The sequence below is a fragment of the Oreochromis aureus genome, linkage group 4 (assembly GCF_013358895.1).
Source record: "Oreochromis aureus strain Israel breed Guangdong linkage group 4, ZZ_aureus, whole genome shotgun sequence".
NCBI lineage: Eukaryota > Metazoa > Chordata > Actinopteri > Cichliformes > Cichlidae > Oreochromis > Oreochromis aureus.
In genome coordinates, this window is record NC_052945.1 from 34,918,905 (window position 1) to 34,933,000 (window position 14,096).

Below are 14,096 nucleotides of genomic sequence, written 5' to 3' on the forward strand. Positions count from 1 at the left end.
ATAGTTTTTCTACCAAATCATAGTATAGTTTTACTGCTTTTTATATGGCTTCTAAGACAACCAATCATATCTGAGGGCTTGCACATTCAAATTTGCATATTTTTACCTTCATGGCTTCCCAGCCAGCCAATCATATCTGAGGGCTGGCACATTCAAATTTGCATATTGGGGCATTCATGGCTTCTAAGACAACCAATCATATCTGAGGGCTGGCACATTCAAATTTGCATATTGTTGCCTTCATGGCTTCCCAGCCAGCCAATCATATCTGAGGGCTGGCACATTCAAATTTGCATATTGGGGCCTTCGTGGCTTCTAAGCCAACCAATCATCTATGTCATATATCTATAATATTTCATATTTTTATTTTAAATGGTCAACATTTCAAGATTCCCCCATGTCTTCTGAACAAAACGGTCTAAGAATGACCGTTTTAGCCCCTACAGTTAGGAATTTATGGCTGTTTGTTTGAGGGGAATCCTGACTATGAGAAATAGACTGCAAAATCCTGTCTCTGTGCTGCGTGTGTGTAAAAACAGGTGCACCTGTTTTGGCGGAAAAAAGCACACAGCCTCTCTGATTGGTGGATTCAAATTTAGCAGCTCACAGCTGTTTGACTGACCTAGAAACATGCTGTTAACAGTCCCTATTCACTTTCTGCTGCTGATGCTGTGTGTGTGTGTGTGTGTGTGTGTGTGTGTGTGTGTGTGTGTGTGTGTGTGTGTGTGTGTGTGTGTGTGTGAGTGAGAGACACACACACACACACACAAAGACCCTTTTAGGGCAGCATCTCATTGTTGGATAAAAATATAATATATTCAGACTGGTTGACTGGCATAGACCCATTCTGTGTGTCTCTCTCTGTACATTTTTGTATCCATATTTGATTGTGCATGTATCTGTTGGCTGTTCTTATTTGTTTTTTTCCTAAATGTATTTTTATTTTATTTTTTCAGAGGTAAACAAAAATGAGTTTTGAGCAAACTTAACCATGTTCCTTTTTATTCAGCTTGTCATTTTACCTTTCCAATATTTTCACTTAAGTTATTACTATTCTGCTCAATCATAGTATCTGTTCTAAATCATTGTTATTAAGCTATATTGTAGGATTTCTGCTAAATCATAGTATTTCTACTATATTATATTTTTCTTTCTAAATATAGCATTTCTGCTATAGAATAGTATTTCTGCTATGTTATAATATTTGTGCTAAACTGGAGTATTTTTGCTAAAACATAGTATTTATTTAAAATTACAATATTCATAGTATATTGCAGTGTCTCTGGTAAATTGCAGCATTTCTGCTATGTTGTACTGTTTTTCTAAATCATAGTATTTCTGTAATGTTCAAGAATGTTTGGCTAAATATATTCTTTCTGTTATCTTATACTATTTCTCCTAAATTCTTGTATTTTTGAGAAGTTATCGTGTTTCTGCTAAGTTACAATATTTCTGCCAAGTATTATGTTTCCTCTAAGATATTACAGTTCTGCTAAGTTACTACATTTTAGCAAAGTTCCTTTGCTTCTGCAAAGTTTTTACAATTTCTGCAACTTTTCAGCTTTTTCAGCTAGTTTCAGCAGACAGCTTCAGCTTTAAAGCATCCACACTGCAGGAAATGCAAATTTTTCTAGTTGGAAATAGCTGTTTTGATCAACTCAACAGGTGAAAAACAGCAGCTCTCTGCAGGTGGTCTGTGGACATTCATGGCTAAGACAAAGGAACTCAGTGAGGACCTGCAGCTGCACATTGTGGCTGCTCACAAGTGAGGAATGGGCTACAAGGCCATATCCAAATGTTTTCAAGTTCCAGTGGCTACAGTGCAAAGTATTATTAAAAAATACAAGATGTTCCGCACTGTGGAAAATCTCAGAGGACGTTGTCGGAGGCCAAAAGTGAAACCTGTGCTGGCCAGGAGAATAGTGAGAGAGGTGAAAAAGAATCCAAGGATCACCACCAAGGCCATTCTGGTGAATCTGGGCTCTGCTGGTGGCAATGTCTCAAGGCAGACAGTCCAACGGACACTGTTGGGTTCCACGGATGCAGACCAAGGAAAACGCCACTTCTCCAGGCACTTCTAAGGCATGCAAAAGCTCATTTGGCCTTTGCAAATGCTCATCTGGACAAAGAAGAAGGTTTCTGGTCTTCAGTGTTATGGTCAGATGAAACAAAATTGATTTATTTGGTCACAATGATGTTGCCTTCATTTGGCATAAAATGGAGAAGCCTTCAACCCAAAGAACACCATCCCCACTGTCAAACATGGTGGTGGGAACCTAATGCTTTGGGGATGTTTTTAGCCAATGGACCATGGAACCTAATCACAGTAAACAGCACCATGAAAAAAGAGCAATACATGAAGATTCTCAACAACAACATCAGGCAGTCTGCAGAAAAACTTGGCCTTGGGAACCAGTGGACATTTCAGCATGACAATGACCCAAAACATACAGCAAACGTGATGAAGAAATGGTTAGCAGACAACAACATTAACGTTTTGCAGTGGCCTAGCCAGAGTCCTGACTTGAATCCAATTGAGAATCTGTGGAGGAGCTAAAGATCAGGGTGATGGCAAGAAGACCCTCCAACCTGAAAGATTTGGAGCTCATTGCTAAAGATGAATGGGCAAAAATGCCTGTGGAGACATGCAAAAAGCTGGTCTGCAATTATAGGAAGCGTTTGATTGCTGTAATAGCCAATAAAGGCTTTTTTCTATTGATTATTGAGAAGGGTATGAATAATTCTGGACATGATACTTTTTGCTAAAATATAAATAAAACCTGAGAAATATTTTTTTCCACAATGATGCCTCTTGTACATCATCTTATTATCTTTGGGGAGACACCTGTGTCATTTCTGCTCAAAAAAAGAACTTGCTTGTTGAACAAAAGTAACTTTAAGTCAAAATTCAGCAGGGGTATGAATAATTATGGGCTTAACTGTATATATATATATATATATATATATATATATGTATGTGTATATATTATAGCTGTCGAAATTAACGCGTTAATTGCGATAATTAAATTTTGGAATTAATTACGTTAGAATATTTAACTATTTAGCGCAACACGCAGAAAAGTCGCTCCCATAATTCCACTTGATTTGTTTACCGCGCCACTGAAAATGGAGAAGCAGGAACAGGATGGCCTTCTGGATGGGGAATTTAAATACAAGAAGAACATAGATGGGACAATAAACAAACGCGTTGTAATTTGCACTCACTGTAGTAAAGAGTTTCAATTTCACCGTTCAAATTCGACCTTAAAATACCACCTTAATGCCAAACACGCGTTTGTCGGGGCAGCAGCTTCACCCGGCCTGCGTCAGACCACTCTTAGTGAACGCAGGCCACTCGGTAAGTCTTCTTTGGACAAACTGACCGACAATATAGCCAAATGGATAGCAAAGGACTGTAGACCGCTAAGCATTGTGGAGGACAAGGGCTTTGCGGATGTTTTAAAGGTTGCATCTCGGGGACGCGTCCTACAAGCCCCCAGCGAGAAGCACAATAACAATTCGAATCCACGAACTGTATGAAACGGAGAAAAAGAAAAAAGAAGAGGCTTTAGTTCACACAGAATGCGTGGCTCTGACAGGAGACCACTGGACATCATTGAGTAATGACAATTACCTGGGAGTTACTGCGCATTTAATCACTGAAGCCTGGGGTCTGACATCCTTTGTGCTGACTATAATGAAAACGGAAGAGCGGCACTTTGTGGAGGCTTGTGCAGAGCAGTTCCAGATTGTTGCTCGCAGGTGGAGAATTGAGGAGAAGGTGACAACAGTAGGCACGGACAGTGCGCGCAATATGATCGCCGCGGCTCGCATCATGCCATTCAATCACATGCCGTGTACCGTGCACATTCTACAGAGATGCATCACAGTGAGTCTCGCAGACAGTGGCTTTGTCACTGCGCTGGCCAAATGCCGCAAAATTGTTGGCCATTTTAAGCACAGCCCAGCAAACACAGCAGAGCTGAACGCAGAGCAGGTGTCACTGGGCGCAAGCAGGAGCCGTTGGCCCAGGACGTGCCTACGGCGCTGGAACTCCACGCTGGAGATGGTGAAGCGCTTGATCCGCAACCAAACTGCAGTAACCGCGACTCTGGATAAACAAAAGCATAAACTTGTCCTCCTGACGCCTCCAGAGTGGGACAAACTCCAGAGACTGGAGACACTTCTAGAGCCCTGCAGGTGAGCCTGTCATTGTGACCATAATTGTAGGTTTAGATTAAATGTATCAAACATACATCTTAAATCAGTTTTGTTATTATGAAAATGTCTTATTTAAAAATAAATGAAATCAAATATTTTATTAATATTACCTAGTATTAAAAGCTTTTTTAATTTGCTGCTGTCTTATCTGTGTGTGTGTGTGTGTGTGTGTATTCCACTGCAGATATGTGACTGAACTGCTGGGAGGAGAGGTCTCGTCTCCTGCTCTGTAGTTCTACCAGCCTTCTGCCACCTGCGCCGTGTCATGGAAGTAACTGATGAAGACCCTGCATATGTGGTGAGGTTTAAAGAGAAGTTTAAGGAAGACCTTGCTTCCCGCCAGGAACATACCAACTATGCATGGCTCCAGATCGCAACTGCACTGGACCCACGTTTTAAAGACCACGCAGTGTGCCCAAGACTGACAGAGAAGCAGTGTGGACCACACTGGCAGGCATGCTGCATGAAGACTCTCCTAGAAGATCACACACTGCAGAAGAAGGTCCAGCCAAGAAGAGGCTGAGCCTGCTGCAGATGGACTCTGACTCTGAGTCAGAGGAGGAGGTACAGCAGGACAGAGCCATACAGCGCTACAGAGCAGAGCCCTGCACTGCCTTAGAGGACTGTCCCTTACAGTGGTGGGCAGCTCATGCAGGAGCCCACAGCCAGCTGGCCCGCCTTGCTCGCAGATACCTGGCCACTCCTGCCTCCACAGTGCCCTGTGAGAGGCTGTTCTCTGTAGCAGGGCACATTGTGAACAAGAAGAGGTCTGCTCTGCACTCAGAGAACGTGGACAAGTTGGTTTGTCTCAGCAACTGGCTGAAGGATGAGTAGACCAGAGGACCGTGTGTTTAGAGCTTGTTCTATGGTTGAATGTGATTTAAACAATACTTTTCACTGTTGTTCATATTTTTTTGCACTAATCTACCTTACCCAAAAGGATGATTGGAGATTTTTTCTATTTTGCCTGTTGAATTAGGCCTATGTTCTGTGAACTTGAAGATGTATATGGATAAAACAATGTGCTAGATTTAAACGGGTGGAAAACATTCAGTAAAAATCCTCACAATTATTTGAAGCCCTGTTCTGCTTGTACTGCTTGTACTCACAATTAATAATAAATAAAACAAACAAGTGTGTTAAAAACCACTATCTGTCCCGATTTTTACACATATATACACATATACACATATATTTCGAGTTGCGATTAATCAATTTTTAGGCTGTGATTAATTCGCTTCCAGCACAACACCCAGCCTACGTCAGACCATGCTGAGTGAACGCAGGCCACTCAGCGTGGTCTTAGCATTAAATAACACTAACAAGTGTGTAAAAATCCGCTATCTGTCCATATGTTTGCACACATTTTGGTCATATTTCGAGTTGCGATTAATCATGATTAATTAATTTTTAGGCTGTGATTAATCTGATTAAAAATTTTAATCATTTGACAGCCCTAGTATATATGTATGTGTATATATATATATATATATATATATGTATGTGTATGTGTATATATATATATATATATATGGTCTCCAGCAGTATTTCTGTGTTTGTGTGTGTGGTGTGTACACTGAGGGAACCTATGACTAGCTGATTTGACAGTTTTCTCACCTGCAGACTTCAGCATGTGTTTATTTAACGCTATATTTCTTTTACACATCTGTAGAAGGTCTTCTCCCACATCTGTAGAACAAAAATGAAAAAAACAAACCTAAATAAACAGTCAAATATTTGTTATTCGATCTAAGTCCTGAAAAAGGTGCATTACCCGTTGTTGTGTACACTGATCATAATCCACTTGTATTTCTTGCCCGAATATTTAACCACAATCAACGACTCATGCGATGGGCCTTGCTGCTGCAAGAGTACAACTTGGAGATTTGGCATATAAAAGGATCAGAAAATGCTGATGGCCTCTCCTGGTTGTGAGTATGACTTGTTTTGTTGTCTGTCACGAATATTGAAATCTGTGTATACAAAACGTAGTCTTGTATTTTAGGGGGAGGGGTGTTACGGCCATGGGCCTTGGAGGAAGTGAGACTGCCCTTTTGTTTATGCAAATCCAAGTGTGCTAGGACTCGTGGATGGCTGGCTGCTGGGAGTCCTGTGCCAGCCTTCTTTTATGCAGATCAAAGTGTGCCAGACCACGCGGACGATTGGCTGCCTGGAGATCCCATGACACTCTAAGACCAACTGACTGGCTGATTGTCTGCACCTGGGAGTATAAAAAGGCTGAAGATTCTTCACACTGAGGGGAACTGCTGCTCTGAAGTGAACATGCAGTGTCCCCCTCATCTGCCTAGCATTTGAACTGTGTTTGTAAACTCTGATATACAGCTGACCTTAGATTTATTAGAGTCTTGTGTTTGCTGGCTCACCTTAGTTAACCCTTAGCTTTTATTCTTGCCTGTTCTTTTCTTTGTGTATTAATTATTTGCCCGGTGGTCTGTTGAACAGCCCCGTCGGTTTTCAGTTTAACATTTGCAATAAAACCCCTTATTTACTCTGATTTTGTGAGAGGGCTTGTGTATGTTTCTCCCCACCTGTCGCCTAGCAGAGGGGGTCGTAACAGTGTGAAATAAGAACGTACTGTTAGGTAAGGTTGCACTGCCCACAGCAGCTAACAGTGGTTTTCACTAACACCCATCTCCTTGTTTGCAATCTTTATTTTTCTTTCACTGGATAAAAAAACAAAGCCCACAGTACAGGCACTCAGCATCTGATATGTTGCTGTTACTTTGTAAATGTTGTTTGCAGTGTCTTGATGCATTCTCAATCATTCAGGAAAGTAAATCTCCAAAAGTTGAATCTGTTCATCTGGACGTAGCGTTTTGTGGGAGAAACGTTTCGTCACTCATCCAAGTGACTTCTTCAGTCTCAGCTGACTGCAGGTTTCCCCAGTCTTATAAACAGTACATTTGCATAATGACTGAAAACAGCCCACTGAAGGAACAATGGGCTGTGAGGTCAGTTCCTTAATCATAATTATGCAAATTCTCATGACCACTGATCAACAATCACTGACCAAAACCCACTGATCAAAGAACACTGATCAATGGCCATGAGTCCCATTCACAGAGATTTGGGGAATGGCTGCAATCACAGCATTGTAAGATGGCGAAAGATGTACCCTTAGGCCCCTCCTCGATTCAGAGATGGTCTTTCCCTTTTCACATAAATGGCCTCCTTGACTCCGCGCTCAAACCAGCGTTCTTCCCTGTCCAGGATGTGTACATCCTCATCCTTGAAAGAGTGTCCACTGGCCTGTAGGTGTAAATAGACTGCAGAGTCCTGGCCTGATGAGGTTGCTCTCCTGTGTTGTGCCATCCGCTTCGCTAGAGGTTGTTTGGTTTCCCCGATGTGTAAATCCTGGCAATCCTCCTGGCTCTTAACAGCGTACACTATGTTACTCTGTTTGTGTCGGGGGACCCGATCCTTGGGGTGGACCAGTTTTTGGCGCAGCGTGTTTTGGGGTTTAAAAGCCACAGAGACCCGGTGTTTAGAAAAAATGCGTCTCAACTGTTCCGATACTCCTGACACATATGGGATCACTACAGGTTTTTGCTTGGGCAGCGGTTGTCCTTCTCTCCTGGATCAGCTGGAGCTTTCTTTAGGCGCCTTCCCAGCTTTGACAAAAGTCCAGCTGGGATAACCACATTTACTCAGGGCCTTCTTGATGTGCTGTTCTTCTGCCTCCCTGGCCGCTGTGTCAGTGGGGATGGTGTTCGCTCTGTGTTGTAGCGTCCTGATGACACCCAGTTTGTGCTCCAGTGGATGATGAGAGTCAAACCTTAGATACTGATCCGTATGTGTAGGTTTACGGTACACGTCAGCTTTTAGATGTTCCCCATTACTGATGGAAATCTCACAGTCTAAGAAGGCTAACCTGCCACTTTTCATATCCTCCCTGGTGAATTTGATGTGTCGGTTCACCGAGTTAATGTGATCCGTGAAATGTGGTACGTCCTGAGATTTGATTTTCACCCAGGTGTCATCCACATATCTGAACCAATGGCTTGGTGGTGTTCCAGGGTAGGATAGCAAAGCCCTCGTTTCCACGTCTTCCATGTACAAATTGGCCACGATGGGTGAAACTGGGGAGCCCATGGCACATCCATGTTTCTGCCTGTAGAACTGACCCTTGTATGTGAAGTAGGTGGAATGAAGACACCCTTCCAAAAGCAAACACACTTGGTCGATGCTGAGAGTGGTCCTGCTGCTAAGGTTGGTGTCATCCTGTAATCTCTTACGGACTACCTCCAACGCTTCCGTGACTGGGATGCAAGTGAAGAGAGATGTAACGTCGTATGAGACCATGGTTTCATCTGCCTCCATAATGACATCTCTCACCTTCTCAACAAAATCCAGGGTGTTCTGGATGTGGTGTTCAGAGCTGCCCACCAGCGGGTTGAGGATCGAAGCCAGAAACTTGGAGATGTTATAGGTGACCGAGTTGATCATGCAGACAATCGGTCTTAAAGGTGCACCCTGTTTATGTATTTTCGGTAAACCATACAGACTTGGTGTAGACTCCCCTGGTACAGCCTGTGGTATGAGGTCCGGTCAATAGCCTTGTCTTGTTCTAACTGCTTCAGACAGTCTATCACCCTCTTCTTGTAGCCACTTCCTGGGTCTCGTTTCAGGGGCTCATAGGTATTTTCATCACTGAGCAGTGACAAAATCTTCTCATGATAGTCTTTCTGGTTTAGCAATACTGTGCACCTACCCTTGTCTGCCGGAAGGACGATAATGATGAGTGACGAAACGTTTCTCCCACAAAACGCTACGTCCAGATGAACAGATTCAACTTTTGGAGATGTTGTTTGCAGTGTTTACAACAGAAGAGTACATGCTTCAAGGTATCGTACCTGTGCAGTAGACTGTTTTAGCTATGGTTGCCATGATGATGCTGGTTAAGCCTGTCCCTGCTCCTAGTTCTAGGACTGTAGCTCCTCTGAACATGACTGGGTTAGAGAGGATGAAGTCCACCATGAATAATGCCCCACGCCACACCTGACGTGAGCAAAGAAGACATAAGCTGATGCCGTATCTGATATCAACTGATTATGCATAGAATTTCATGGTATACTTCAGGAATATATACTTCCATTAATATAAGATAAATACTAGTGGATGTAGACAATTTTCAAAAAGTCAGTCTACTCCAATTTGTTTTCTGGTTTTATCAAATAGATGCAGTGGAGACTGACAGGAAAACAGACAGAGGGGGAGACATGCAGCACAGGGCTGGGGGTCAGACCCGAACCCAGGCCGGGTTGAATAAACTCACCTGTTTGCCAACATCCTCCATGGGTGTGGCCATCGTGTGCTCTGTGAATAGATTGGACACATTTATTAAACACATCCAAAAACTCTCCTCGTTTCTCCAGGTCTGTGGACATGACCCTGTTATGACACTAATGTGATCTTCATTTGTCAACTGACTGATAAAGTTTGTGTGTTTGTATCCAGCAGCTGTTTTAATAAACAGCTCTGTCAATGACTGAACAGCATAGGCTCAGGAGAGGGAGTAGAAAAACAAACAGTGAATATGAGTTTAAAGAGGCTTGTAGTAAAAAGTCGTTTAAGTGCTTGAACAGAGTAGAAAGTCCTACATAAGGACCTGTCCAGTCTATTTATCACCTACGATATCAGACTATTAATTTTTATTTTTTATTAATTTTTTATAGTCTTAAATTAAAGAAAAAATGTGCAGGTGCTGGTCTGTGTATGAAGTATAATTCATTTGCAATTTGTTGAAGTTCTAGAGTTACAAACACCTCTTTTAATGGTATTTCTGATTTTCACTGTCCTACTTAAATGAATTCAAATGTGTGTTGACAGGTGTGAGTTTGCTCTCTAACAGTTGATGCTGTCCAAACCATGTGAAAACATCTTATTGTCATTTACATGAAGATGTGCATTACACGTGAGGGGCCCAGAGCATGAGCCTGTTCCATTATCCAGTTTGTACAATGAGTATTGAACAAGTTTGACGCCAAACTGGAAATAAAAGCAGTTTATCTTCAAAGGATAAAATCAAGTATAAAAGAAGGAGGAGGAAGATGATTTTAGCAAATTTTAGCCTGTGGCAGGGGCGGATCTAGAAGGGTGGCATGGGGTGGCAAGTGCCACCCTAAAATGATCCCTTGCCACCCCAAGTGCCACCCCAGTTTTGCATATGACAGTGTTGTTTATTAAAATAAAATAGCATTAACACTTTGAGCGTAGTTACAGTCAACAGTGAATATAAATGCTAAAGTTGAATATATTGCATAGTGTCCCCCCCTCCACCATTAACAAATGGTTCAGCCCATAGCAGGACGGCTTTTTTCTTGTTTTCAGTAGCAAGCGATGCTTATGATTGTGCCAGAGCACATTTTGAACAGCACCATGGGAATTTCGGATTTTACACAGATGGTTGGATGTTACACTCTGGAAATGGAAGGAAGGTGAGTGTTATTAACCCTCTGTGGTCCACGGACACGCTGCACCTCCAAATCACATGACTGATGTAAGCTGACATAGCAACAAGCTGCAGCCACGCTGAGTCTCTGTTTCAGCCCACTTTGAAAGTTCGGACTTCAAAGTTTTTAAATTTTAATTACAGGCCATTAAATCCAGAGTTATGATAATATATATAAGCCACGCTTTTTTCTAAATACTGTCGTCACGTTTTTGTGTGTGTGTGTTTTAAGCGTTTTCTAAGGACAGCGCGAAAACAGTAAAGAAAGGGGAAAAAGCCACCTCTTTCCTATCGGTGGAAAAATGTACCATGTGGACCAATTAAAAAAAAAAAGGTCAAAACGTGGGATTTGGTTGTTTAGGAAGAGGGAAAAGTTTTGGGAGTGACGGTAACGGCAGCGAGACAGAGCGAGCGAGTGAGAGAGAGTTTTTAGATGTGGGAGATTTGTGACGTTTAGTGTTGAGTGTATACTTAGTGTGTTGTCTTGTGTAGTTGTTCTGTTGTGTAGTCGTTTGTTTTGTGTGTCAGTGAGGGCACTAATGAATGTCACAAAGGCACATTGCAGTGTAAACACTGTAACGAAAACCAGCGGAGTGATACACCTCCTGCTGTCAGGCCTGCAGGTTTATCCCTGTGCTGCTCTCCTCTGTCTTTTGGTGGACAAACTTTTTTTACTGGCACACATCATTTGTGGGGCATCTTATTGCAACACCTGATTGTTCTCTCATCTTAGTTTTAGTAATATTTTTAAATGGTTGTACAAAATGAAAAAAAAAAACGGCAGGTGTATTGGCTGCATTTTTAGATAAATAGTTGTATATGTTTACAAATGTACAATTTATATTTGCATTTCAAGTTATAAACATTTACTCAACATGTCTGTGGGGTTTTTTTTTTACAGTAAAAAATACTACTAGGATTTTAAGTTCTTTGTGTGATTTCAGATCAGTAATACTAATGCAGTATGTCAGTGAAAAAAACAACTAAATTCAGTTGAGCTGAAAAGAATGATCCCAAACAAGGCAAGGGGGAAAAAATAAAATGAAACAATCTGAGGGTGAAATACAAACGTAAACTCAAAAGGAGTCAAAAATGGCCGGTTGTATTTCAGACCTCAGTGGGTTCATCCAACAAATCATGAAAAATTAGGTTAAAATTTTTGTTCATGACAGTGCAGATTTCTGACATTTTGTGTAATTTAAGCATCAAACAATGTGATTGTTTTCTAACAAAAAACAGTGAAACTTAAGTTAGACTTGTGTTTGTAAATGAACCGCCCCATGTTGTGTAGCTTTCTGGATTTTATACTTATTGGGCTACATGTTTATTTATTATACAGGCTATATAGTACATAAGATCAAAACTCACATGTTTTATGCAACTAAAGTGTGTAATTATGTGGGCTACAGACAATAATTAAGTTATAGACTATATTTATATGAAAAACGTGTATACTTACTGCATTTGAATCATTTTAACCATATGTAACCACCTGCATATGTGTTTGGGGGGGAAAAAGGCTTTGATTTTGCCACCCCATTTGATTTCTTTGCCACCCTCATGCCACCCTAAGAAAATTTCTCTAGATCCACCCCTGGCCTGTGGGAGTCCAGAGGAAACAAAACCCGGGAGTAGAAGGAGTTTGGTGGGTAATCGAAAAAGTCTAATTGGTTGCCTCAAAGCTGGCAAACTATCTGATGACTCAGGAGGAGGCAGAGGTATTCCAGACACACGGTCTGCAGTGGTGGTGAGATGCTGCTGACCTAGACTGAAGATATAGTCAGGTAGTGGAAGGAAGACTTTGAGGGTCTCCTCAATGCCACAGTCACACCTTCTATCAGGGAAGTGGAGTCTGGGGAAGAGGGACAACTTAAAGATTCGCCCTGAGTTCCTGAAGCCTCTGGAGGTTGTAGGGCTGCTCTGGCTGACACGTCTGTGCAACGTTGCGGGGAAGTCTGGGGTGGTGCAGGGGGGACCAGAGCTTGTGCTCTATCTAAAGAGGGATCACACTTCTCAGCACTTCCCAGGAGAGTGTGTGCCAGGATACTGGAGAGGAGAGCACAAAGCTGAGTCTCAGATTTAGGAGGAACAACATAAGTTTTTGTCCTGGTCATGGAACTCTGGACCAGCTCTTTATCCTTCCCAGGATATTCAAGGGTGCGAGGGAATTTGTCCAACCAGTCTACATGTGTTTTGTGGTCTTGGGGTATACTGTGGGGGTTGCTTCAGTATATGGGGTATCTGGCCACATACAGGCCATTTAGTCCCTACACAACTGTAGCGAGACTTGGTTCGTATCCCCAGCAGTAAGTCAAACTCGTTACTGGTAGGTGTTGGGCTCCTCCAGGTCTGCCCTTTGTCACCAATTCTGTTCATAGTTGTTATGGATAGAATATTTGGGTGTAGCCGAGTGGTAGAGGTTCTCCACTTTGGTGGCCTCAGGATTTCATCTTGTTTTTTACCTTTCTCTTTTTGCAGATGATGTGGTTGTGTTAGCTTCATCAGGTGGTGACCACCTTGCACTGGAGAAGTGTCCGGCTGAGTGTGATGCAGCAGGAATGGGAATTAGTACCTCTAAATCCAAGTCCATAGTTTCTCAGCTGTAAAAGGGTGGAGTGCTCACCAAGTTACTGCCCCTAGTGGAGTACAAGTATCTCAGGGGTCTTGTTCACGAGTGAGGGCAGAGTCGAACTGGAGACTGGCAGATGAATTTGGGTGGTGACAGCAGTGATGCGGATCCTGTACTGAATTGTTGTGGTGAAGTGAGAGCTGAGCCATTTCCACCCTCACCTACGGTTCTGGATAGTGACCAAAAGAAGAAGGTCGCCGATACAAGCATAAGAAATTAGTTGCTGGGCTCTCGCTTAGAGATCAAATCAAGCTTTTTTTGTCAATTTGTTGTGCATACAGTTGTAGTGCAAGCAAAATGAAGAGATGTTTCTCCAGGGGCAACAAATATGATAACACACACAAACAATATGCAAACCCCCCCTACACTCATCCATCCCAGACGTTAAATAAATAAGTAAATAAATGTGTGAGAATGATCGGTAAGTAAAAACTTTAAAGCAATCAGAATATCTTTATTGTCATTGTAATAAGTACAACAAAATGAAGTGCAGTCCCTGCAGGGTCAAGAAGAAAAGTTTAAATATAATTACAAAAGAATAAAATAAAAAAGGAGGTAGAACACAGTCATTCAGTATAATAAATAAAACCTTATTGCACATATACACTCTTGCACAGGATGTCATCCATTGCACTGTATTCGTCAGGTTGGAGGTGATCACGAGCCATTCAAAGCACTTTATCAGCATTGTTGTCAATGTGACAGGATGGTATCATTCAGACAGGATATAACTGGTTTCTTTGCTAACAGCACTGTGCTGATGTTTCCTGTCTC

General features: G+C 42.0%; 1 protein-coding gene across 2 annotated transcripts in view; it reads right to left on the bottom strand.

Annotated features, from left to right (window-relative positions):
- The window catches only part of mettl22 (methyltransferase like 22), a 52,741-nt gene that overhangs the window by 30,223 nt on the left and 8,422 nt on the right, over positions 1–14,096 (bottom strand). For both annotated transcript variants that reach the window (XM_039611144.1, XM_039611145.1), the window contains 3 exons: positions 9,518–9,558; positions 9,096–9,240; positions 5,839–5,910 (listed from right to left, as the gene is read on the bottom strand). In XM_039611144.1, the coding sequence (XP_039467078.1) occupies positions 5,839–5,910; positions 9,096–9,240; positions 9,518–9,558 (258 nt within the window). The remainder of the gene's footprint in view (positions 1–5,838; positions 5,911–9,095; positions 9,241–9,517; positions 9,559–14,096) is intronic.